General features: G+C 53.3%; 1 protein-coding gene across 1 annotated transcript in view; it reads left to right on the forward strand.

The window, feature by feature from the left end:
- Nucleotides 1–3,475: 3,475 nt before the first annotated feature.
- The window catches only part of LOC147820547 (putative PWWP domain-containing DNA repair factor 4), a gene marked incomplete at its 5' end in the record, with an annotated part of 7,698 nt that continues 353 nt past the window's right edge, over nucleotides 3,476–10,820 (forward strand). Inside the window, 2 exon segments of the mRNA XM_087204049.1 lie at nucleotides 3,476–3,602; nucleotides 3,800–4,434. Of these exon segments, the coding sequence (XP_087060175.1) occupies nucleotides 3,476–3,602; nucleotides 3,800–4,434 (762 nt within the window).

A 10,820-nucleotide genomic window follows, 5' to 3' on the forward strand; every position in this document is an offset into this window, starting at 1 on the left:
TGAGAACCTCCGGTCCCAAGTACCCTGGCCATACATTACCTGACTACCGCTTTATGGAGCCCTTAAGAAGGGAGCACTGGAGAGAGGGAGGTCTTCTCCTCCACTCTGAAACCCAATGTGTTGGGAGGATTTGCAACTTTGCCAAGTCCCAGGTGAAGCACACACAGCTCCAGGCACCTGGGGCTTGTGTCTCCCCATACCCAAGGGGCTCCACGTCTCTTAGCTTTCTCCAGCCAGGTTCCTGTGCAGGAAAAGCTCTCCCCAGGTCTTCTCCCTGAGTGGCAGCCTGCCCTTCAAGTCCTAGTTCCACTGCCACCCTTCCTCTTCCGCTGGCCCACTTCCTGCTTCGTAAAGAAACACCCACTACACCTCTCCCCCTGTGACCCGACCCTCCCACACAGGAGCAGTTGCCTGGGACCAGTTCTACGCATATGCGCTTGGAAGGGAATTGCTCACTCCCCAGTCGGGCTCAGGGACAACTTGCCAGGTAGAGGGGAGGAAGACGGTGCCGGGTCCCAGCCACAGGAGCCCTTCCTGGGATCCAGTCACGCAGGGGCCCGTGGTGTCGGCGGTACTGCACGCTCCCCGCCTACTGCGCTGGGTTCACGGGGACTGCAGGGCTCCAGTCTCCTCACAGCCCCCATTGTGTGCTGGCTACGCCTCAGCACCATGGGGCCAGGGCAGCCCCAGGCTCCTCTGCTGCTGCCCCTGCCAGAGCGCCGGCTTTGCCTTCCTCTGGTGTGCAGCCGCTTTGTGCTCTCGGGTTTTCACCCACGTTCACCTTTGTGTCAGCACGAGGCCCAGATGACACCTGCTCAAACATTCCAGGGGGTCTGTATTCTGGGGGGTCGAAAGGGGACCCTTTCTGGGCGTGCTCCTGAGCACATCACAGGGGCGGTGATGTGCACAAAGTGGAGGGGCCAGATTAAAGGCCCCGCAGTCCCCAGCCCCGGAGTTCACTTGCCTGGGGAACAGAAGTATGACTCCCGGGCTCTGTGGGAAGCCACAGACACAGAGCCCCTGACACAGGACAGCATCTGCTGAGGGCAACGTACAGCACAGACCTCCTGCTGTGGGGAAGGGCCTGGACTTGGCCCCTTTGAGAGGCTAAACTGGGGCCCTGCCTGGCCATCCTAATCTTACCACAGTCACTGTTCCCTCCCGGGATAGCGCACTACCCGCTCCCCTGCGCTCCTTGCTGATGAATAAAAGCAAGCAGCCCCACTGTGCAGTTCATCAAAGCCTGTCCAGAGAGACAGTGTCCTCCCGGGCCCCCACTCTACACACAATACCGTTTCTGTCTCTTTCTTCTATTCCCGTCCTTCACCCTTCAGGTATTCAGGGGTCTGAAGAGCTCCAGATAGGGGAGAACAAAGTGTGGCATCCTTTTACAATCCTTCCCCTGCAAGCTAGTTTGGGAAAACTCACCTCCCCGATTCCAATTCCAGAGAGGATTGGCAGTGATGACTCCATTCCCTCCCTTTCTTCCTCCCTCCCTCCCAACCTTCCTTCCTTCCTTCCCAGACTGGAATAGGCAGGGTGGGTCTGACTGCGGAAGAGATCAGCACTGTGCCTTTAAGTGTGCCTTAGCACTTCCTGCTTCCCATAGAATGCTACCATCAGTGACATTCTGGTCTCTGTGGCAACCAAAACAAGCCACTCTTTCCTTCCTGCGTGCAGACACAGTTCACAAAGATATAGCCAGATGGAAGAGATAGAGGAACTGAAGGGACATCAGCACAAGTAGGTGCCCTCCATCCATCCTTGTGTGTGTGTGTGTGTGTGTGTGTGTGTGTGCGCGCGCGCGCGTGCGCGCGCGTGCATGGGGTGTCAGTGAGGTCCTCATCAGGCATTATGGGCTCCTGTCCCTCCTGGGTGTGAGAGAGGCTGGTTCCCGATGAATCAGAAGGTTGGGTGAGGAGATGCTGTAAGGCATGGTGTCAGCGAGCCCCGCCTTGTCCTCCAGTGACACCTGCTGTGTCAGGAGTTGGCACCTGAGGCTGTGAAGCGCAGATCCCCAAGGCTTTCTGGCCTTTCGCCTCTGCCTCTGTGTAACAGCTCCACTCCCCCACGGGCTCACGCTGTTGCTCTACTCCTGCTACAACTCCTAGTCACTGCAGGTGGCCGGTCACGTGCTCTTCAGGAGGGAGAAATGGGGAGGCAGGAGATGGCACCGCAAGTGGGCAGGACTGGAGAGGGCTGGGAGGCTGGGCAGGCAAGGATGGCACGGAGCTGGTCCCGGGAGGGCACCTAGGGGCTGAGAAAAGTCTGCCCGGAGGGCAGGGAGGTAGACTGAGGCCACATCCGTGTGACAGAAGCCCCCAGGAAGGCTCTGAGGCCTCTCGGGGCAGGCGTGGGGGTGGTGCTGGCCCCTGGCCTGGGACTGGGCTCCCAGCGGGGTCAGTTCCAGGCTTGGCAGGACGTGCTGTGGAGGTGCCCTGCCCACGAGTGCCCTACGAAGGAGCAGGTCCCGGCTGCAGGGCGCGCGCCCCTCTCAGTCCAGCCCCGCCTACTCTCCCTCCTTGAGTCGCAGGCTGCCAGCCCCACCTGTCCTGCCTCACTCAGCCAGGAGGCCTCGTGCACAGGTGTCTGTGTGCCCAGCTCTGTGGGTCTCTGCCTCCTCACGTGCACCTGTCCACCGGTCCCTCTGGCCCTGCCTCCTCCCTCCCTCGCTCCCTCTGCCCCCTGCTGACCCCTGTGTCTCCCGAGACAGACGCACTGTGCAGAGCACACACCTGCAGAGGCGGCACTGGAGCCCCGGAAGGTGCTCGAAGGCGTTTGGACCGGGGTGTCAAGCAGGCGGGCAGAGGAGCCCTGAGAGATGGCACGGGATGGCTTCCTCGCTCCCTCTCTGGGGCCCGCGGGCTGGCCGGCGGGCGGGAGGGCAGCACTGCTGCTGCAGGCAGAAAGACCAGGCTCACAGCTCCTCTGCCTGCCTCTGCAAAGTCCCCTGCTAGAGGGCTCCTCCCCCGAAAAGACGCGGCCCGCGAGGGGGGGGTGCCGCGGCCTCTGTGCGGAGGCCCTGACCCACTGGACAGCCCTGTGCTACCCAGGGGCCTCTGCGGGGTTCCTGCAGTGGGAGTCCTGGAGCCCAGGACCCTCCTGTGGGCGGGCAGCGCTCCTGGCTGCTTGAGCCAGCGCGCTCAGCGCCAGGCCTCTGCCCTGGGTGTGCGCAGCCTGGGAGATGTGTCCCGTGGCCTTAGCACACAAGCAAGTAACGCGAGCCCAAACTTTCACGGGGAGGCCGGGCCCACGCGAGACATTTCTGGGGGCCTGTAGCGCCCCGAGCGGGCAGCAGCCTAGGCGCGCCGGACGACGCGTGCCAGGCGGCCTCTGTCTCCAGCCCGGGCTGCGCCTGTCTGCCCTGGGCGGCGGGTGGGCCGGGGGTGCCCCACACGTGTGCTCCCAGGGGTGCAGCCGCGGGGCGCTGAGGGCTGCCGCACCCACTCCCCTTCCCTGTGTTCTGCGTCCTCAGGTGAGACCTGCGCTGCCCACGCAGCCTCCGCTCCGGGTCCCGAGGCCCAGAAGCTCCGCAGCCCGAGGGAGGAGGCCGGGCCCTGGTGGAGGCGGCCGCGCGGAGCCCGGGCCAGCGGCAGCCCGAGGTGAGCCGGGCCAAGAGCACAGATGCAAAGCCTCCGCTGATCCCGACATGGAAGCCGCCGGGCCCTCGGGCAGAGGGGCAGCGCGGAAGGCCGCCGCGCGCCCAGGAGAGGCAAGAGCGGGCAGGAGAGTCGTCAGGGTGCGCCCGGAGGTCCTGAGGGCCGCCACGCTGCGGGGCCAGGGAGGGCAGGGCGGTGAGCCGGTGGCCACCACCGGGCCTCCGGAGGCAGCTCCAGAGCCAGCCAGCTGCAGGCCTCCCCGCAAGCCAGCGAGACCGAGCCGCAGGAGCTCAGTGGCATCCGCGTGCCTGTCCACAGCTTAAAGCCCCTGGACTGCGAGGAGCAAGGGAAGCTCGTGCGCAGGGCCAGCAGCGCCTACGGGCACAGCAGCGTCACCCGGTGCCTGTCCCTGGTCGCCCACTACAGGGAAGGCCTGGCGCGCGCCTCTTTCGGGGGCTCCTTCCTGGAGTATTACGCGGCCCACGCCAGCCACCCCATCCGCACGGCCGTCCACGGCGGAGCCCCGGACCTGCGCCTGCGCTTCCCCAAGGTCAACTACGCAGACCTGGAGGACTCGGAGGACGAGCGCGAGGGCCGGGACCACGCCGCCCCGGGCCGCCAGGGGCCCCGCCAGAGGCTGCTGCCCGACCTCAGGAGGGCCGCTCGCGACCCAGCCGACCGGAAGCTGGTGGACTTCATCGTCAAGACCAACGGGGCCGACGCCCACCTCCTGGACATCATGCAGGGCAGGAAGCGGTCCAGGTGGCTGACTGCCTTCCTGCAGGCAGACAGGTACCAGCTCTGCGTGGAGACCTACAATGGAGTACTACTCAGCCATAAAGAAAGATAAACTTGAGACACGTATGGCTAAATGGATGCACCAGAGAGATGATGCACATTTGGGCTGTTTCCAAAATTTAGCTAAATTTTACCAGTAAAATTAATTTTAAGAAATTTCATCTTTTTGGTTTTGTTCCAGACTTAAATAACATCTGTCCTTACCTGTGATTGAATGTATTTCATTAATATATATATATATTCAGTCACTATTGGTTTAATCATGTCCTATCTGTCTCAAAAGACAAATGATCTAGTGTGCTTTGTTTCTCAACTCTAGTGTTTCATGACTATGTTCAAGTATAACTTCATGTTCATTTGAACACCTGAGCTGTTAATTCTCCTATGTCTCTTAAAGTTTGCATTGCTTTGGATCCTTAATATATGTCATGGGATTACTAAGTCAGACATTCTAGTTTGCAGATATTTTTACAGTACTACTGTCTGAAGAACTGTTTCCCTGAGCACCTCATAGGTTGGTGCTTCTAAGTCCCCATGACAAAATAAGTGAAAGAATTTTGAGTGCGTTAAGAATACCGATTAGCTTGTAAGTTCCTCCGGGAAACGTAGTGAATGCCCATTGTTGTAGTACTCCAGGCCACAGACTTAGCACAGATAGACATTGTTAAAAACCTGAATTTGTCCCCTAGGGTGAGATTTGTCGTTGTGGGGCTTCTTGTTGTGTACTTTAATGTATGTTTTACATCACAAGCAATGTGTTGGGGGCCAGTGCAGTCCAGGGCCTGTAGTAGCCATGGAAATGAGATATCTCGACCCAACAGAAAGCTTCATAGCACTGCCCTTGGCCTGTGCAGTGATTCTTGCCTCATGTGCCGGAGGGCCTCGCTTAAGGTCCACAATTCTGCAGGCATTCAAAAATCCTGTAACCATGTTGAATAAAAATATATGACTTGCCCGCATCCTTCCATTAAGCAGGGTGTTGTGATCAGGATCTTAACTTGTCCTCGAGGACTCAGAGTCATCCTTCTGAATTGGAAAGTGCTTTCTCCTCGGGGCCCTATAGGACACAGGGCTGCTTGTTTGCAGCAAACTATGCTCTCGGCCTCTTTTGTGTTCAGAGGGGATCCCTCCATGTGAGCTGGCAGTGCGTCCTCCAGTAATCACCCCTCTGAGAGCACTAGCCCCACCCAATTTGCCAGCTGTTTGCTGTTTATGTCATACATCCAATTTGGGGGTTTTCAGCTATTTTCCTTAAAATAGTCTCTCCATGCATTTCTGACTGTTCATCTAGAATTCTACAATGCATATGCTCCTTAGGTTCCTTAGGCTCTGCTTCTTTTACTTCAATCTGTTGTTGTTGTTTCTGTTCTTCAGACCCATTAGTGCCCATTCTCCCTTCTTCAAATTATTATTGTATTATTATTAGCTATACTGGCTATTGAGGCCAGAGCCTTCACTGCGGCCCCAGGCCTTTGGAGTATTTTTTTTTGTTTGTTTCGGGACAATGTCTTGCTAAGTTGTCAGGCTGGGTTTGAACTTGCAATCCTCCCTCTTCACCCTCCCAGGGTGCTGAGAACACAAGCATGTGCCATCATGCTTAGCTTGGTTTGCTGATTCTTCCTTCCGTCTTCTCACATTTGCCTTGATATCTCTGTAGTAAGATTCACTAGAGAATTTTTCACTTCATTTATTGTACTTTTCAAGTCCAGAATTTATGTTTTACTTCCTCTTGGGTTTTCAATCTCTTTATTGGTATTTCCATTGTGTACCTCTGTCATGTTCTTGATTGTCTTCACGCCTTCCTTTGAATGTCTTTAAATATAACTGTTTTTGAAATGTTGGTCTAATAGATCTGCCATCAGGTCTTTGACAGGGACAGTTTCTGCTGATTTATTCTTTTCCTATGACCACTTTCTTTATGTGCCTCATGATTTCTATTGAAAACTGGACATTTGAATTCAATAATATAGTAGCTCTGGAGAGCAGGTTCTCTTCCTTTCCCAGAGTTTGCTGGGTTTTCTTGTTCCTTTTATTTTTATTTTTGTAAGCCATTGAGTCAGGAAAGAGAAGGAAAAAGTTGAAACATTATTTTGGAGTGTCATAGTCATATATTGAAGGAATTATAACTGAATATTTGGCGCGAGTTGGCAGTTTACAAAGAATGTACTACAATTTTTAATGAAACATGTGATTTTTCTTTACAATTGCTTCCCTTTTGATCAAAGATAATCTAAGGATTATTCTTACTCAAATAAATCTAATCTCTTCAACTTTGGTCTGATCATTTACAGAGGTCCAAAAATAATGGTAATTTACCACATAGCACTTTAAAACATAGTTTACTAACGCATAAATTCCAATGCAGTGCAATGCATTCATTGGAATATGTAATCCAACGGTCTGGGTATATTATATTATTAACCGCGTAATTGCAATACAAATATATGTAGCATAAAATGTGTCATTTTCTCCAACTAGGTGTACGATTCAGTGGCATTCAAAGTCGCAGTGTTAGAGCGCTGCGCGGGCGGGCAGAGCGCGGGGTGGCCGAGCGCGGGGTGGCCGAGCGCGAGGGCCCCTGCACGCGCCCGTGGGGCTGGGCCGCTGGGACCCGGGCGCTTTTTCGGTTTGGTTTTGGAAGATTCCGTTTCCTTCTTTCCAACTGACGACTAAGCGACTAAGCGCTGGAACCAAGACGCAGCTTGCAGCTTGCCGAGGTGAGGCAGTGCTTAGCAGTGAGGGTTCGCTCCCCTGCCGTTATCCAGCGCCCCGGAAGTGGCAAACGGGTATTGCGCACCGCTCCCCCCACCCCCGTTCTGCCGCTTCTCGGCTGACTTTCCCGGACTATGGGTCACCCTCATCAGTAAAAATGAGACACTTTTTACCATTTGTGGACGCTTCCCTGGAATTCATTTTTCCTCACTGCAGTATTAAGAATTATGTCAAATTGAGGCTGGGAGTGGTGGCGCACGGCTGTGATCTCAGCACTTGGGAGGCTGAGGCAGGAGGATCGCCGTGAGTTTGGTGCCAGTTTGGGCTACGTACGTAGTGAGTTCAAGTCAGCTTGAACTACGAAGTGAGACCCTGTCTCAAAAGAAAAGAATTATATCAAGTTGAAAAGATATGGATTTCCAAAACAATGAAAAAGGAAGACTTTACACCCATCTCACTCTTCAATATCTGTTCTATGAGACAGACAGACTTAAAAAAAAAATATATATATATATATATATGGGTTTGTGTTTTGTTTTGGGTTTTTTTGTACCAGGGATCGAACTCAGGATCCTTGCGCTTGCAAGGCAGGCGGCAGAAGCACTGAGCTAAATCCCCGGGCCCAAGACTTGAAATATTTTGACAATAAAGATTCTGATACTGAGATATCAAATGACCTGCCAATCTTTGCCTGCCGAAGGAATCAAGGCCAGAAGCAGACATCAGAACGACCTGGTTCCCAGCCCCTGTTTAGAATTCCAGACCACCCTGAAAAATGTGCTGATGTTGAAATTTGTGAGGAAGCGTGTGACTCAACTGGATCGGTCACCAGCCAGTTCCAGGAGCACAGCTGTGCTGAGCAGTGCTTATGTCCCTCTGTGAGCATGAAACTACCGTCCAGGAGACTTGCACAGCCGCATGGTAAAGGAGCACACGTGTAAATGAATAGAATGAAGGCGTAAGTGCAACAGCCTCGCAAGCAAAATGGCTTTTGACCAATGGAAGAAGTTCTTTGGAGGCCAAGTATGTGGTTTGCAGAGGAGACTTCATACAGAAGTTAACAGGCGTGTTGCTGTTGAACATACTAAAATACCTCCTCGTGTTTCCGATGACTGTGGGAAGGGCTTTGCAAGTATGCCAGGGTGCCCTAAGCGTTCACATTCACATTTATCTGAAGGGATTTATTCATGTCAGTATTGTGAATATTCAACAGGACAAACGACATTGTGTAAAATAATAAATGCAACTTTTCTGGGAAAAATCACAATGTTGTTCCATCTTGGTCTTTGAAAGTTTGCTTTGCTGGAAGTATTTATAAGGGGTCTTAGACTGAACTTTGCAAAACCTCTCAAGGATAGGAAAGCAAGCTATGAACTCCGCACCCAATATCGCCTGCAGCTTCTATAGATTCAGGTGAACACTCTCCTTTGAGGCCCTCGAAGTGTCCCCTTTCTTAGGCTTGATAGCAAGTGACCTTCCTTACTCGCCTGTGAGTGTGGGAACCCTGTAAGCTCTTGCTAACATCGTGTGGAGTTAGGAAAGTAACATATATACACACATCCACATAAATGTACCGAAGCGTCCAAAAACATGCACATCTTACGGCTTTCATTCAAAATTGTTGAGGTGAGTATAAACACAGAAATAGTAATCTCACTGTTTCCTATTTTTTAAAAATGCTGGCTCTGATCCTTGCCTTTTACATTTTTGCCAGCATTTCTGCTGCAGGGCCAGCTGAAGTTGTCGCCTAAGATGAGGCCGGAAGCATTCCAGATATTGGCAGCGGAGGGTCTCCAAATTCCCTGTGGGCCTCCAGTGTTATCCCACGGAGGCGGTTGGCTACATTTGAGAGAAAGCCCAAAGGGGCGCCGAGCAGACATCTGGGAGTCTCCAACGCCTGTCTGAGTGGACACAATACCCAGTGTTTCCAGGCAGCTTCTTCGGCCTCTGCTGGGCGTTTTGGGGTCCCTGAGCCCTGGAAGAGCCCTCAGTGGGGTCAGGAGGCCGAGGCGTGTAGACTATCGCTGTGGCTGTGGAGGGGCTGGATTGGAAGGGAAAGGTCCCGCAGGGGCGGTAGAGGGGTGTTGCTGAGTAAGGAAATGCCACAGTCTCCTTTAGTGCACTTCTGACATTTCTATTAAAACATCCCAGAAAAGCCTTTTCTTTTTTCTATCCCACATGCAGCAAAACAAAACGATCCTGCAGCCAAAGGCCTGCAATTTGGTCTTTTTAAAATTTGGTTCTTTTAGAAAAAAATGTTTTTTAGTCGTCCATGCTTGTAGGACATACTGATTACATTTATTGCGGGGAGTTTGTACGTGTGCATAGCACACCTTACTTCTTCTTTTTTTTTGTCAGCTTCCCCTCCCATCCCTCTCTGTTCCCTTCCGATCTTCTTCCCCTTCCAGTGAATGGATGCACCTCGAGACCGTAATGTCAAGTGAAAGAAATCAGACACACAAGCTTAAAAAGCACGTGGCTTTTCTTATATGAGAACCCCAAAGTATAAATAAAGGGCTGAATAAAAGATGATAGGAAGTAGGGAGATAGATCTTTTGGAAATGAAGGGAGGGAAAGGGGATTTAAAATAAAAGGAGAGAATTGAGAAAGAAATGGAAATAGACCCACAGCTTCTGGCCCTGAAATTCACTCCCGGGCTGCGGAGCTTTTTACACCAGGCGTGGGCAGGGTTCCCGGCACATTGGTCCCGTGTTTCGGACTCAGCTGCGCCCGAGACCGCCCCACTCAGAACCGTGCGGTCGCAGCGGTTTCCAGGGATTTTCGGGGATTTGCGTGCACCCCCTCCCCCATCCTTTTCCAGAAAATTCTCTCTTGGGAGAAGTTTTGCTTTGGGAAGGGGGTGGGGTAGCATGTAGGAGAGTAGGTGGGCAACGATTGGGTATGAAATCAAGAGAATCATTGGAAGATAGGACCTTCTCATAGTCGTTACGAGTGAACCCCGGAAATGTTCATGCCCTCCTGAAAGGCGGCAAGCAGATGCCTGTTTTTTCTCTTGCCCTCCCCGCTAGCAGAACACAGCTTAATAAAAACCAAAAGGGAACCCAGCCGCCGTGGCACATGTCTGTGATCTCAGCGCTATGGACGGCGGAAGCCAGACTTGGAGCCCAGCCTAGGCAGTTTAGCGACTTGGGGAGAGAAGACCCTGTCTGGAAATAAACAAACAAACAAAGAAATAAATGCACACGGGGCTGGGGGACTGCAGTTCCGTGCAAAGGTCCTGGGTTCAATTCCCACTACACAAAATTAAGTAAGTAACGTCAAAATGAACAGGGGCTGGGCCTTTCAGTTCATAAGCGCTCATGGGACTGTGACTTTGCACCCAGCCCTGCCGTTTGCGCCCTGGGCTGTATTTTGCACCTGGCTGCGCACTTTGCACCCGGTTCTGCACTTGGCTCCTGGGGCCATATTTTGCACACAGCCACCCTCGGCACAGGCTCCCTCCAACTTTGAATACAGAAGCATCCAATGGGGGGAGCGATGTGTAAACTAGGAGCGGACAATGGCCGCTGCTCCTGCCGGACACGTGGTGGGCCGCAGGACACAAGGTGAACCTGGTGGTCTCTGTGGAGTCAATAGAGAGCTGGATTCGGATCTACCCTGCACCCTGGGGGGCTTCTTGGCGACTTCAAATTCCCTCACCCCCATTTAGAGCAGGCCAGGGCCAGGGGCAGCAGGACGCTCCTGCTGCCC

Source organism: Heterocephalus glaber, unplaced genomic scaffold, assembly GCF_053883595.1.
Source record: "Heterocephalus glaber isolate CG9 unplaced genomic scaffold, H.glaber_assembly_v1.0 deba00001861, whole genome shotgun sequence".
NCBI classification, from domain to species: Eukaryota; Metazoa; Chordata; class Mammalia; order Rodentia; family Bathyergidae; genus Heterocephalus; species Heterocephalus glaber.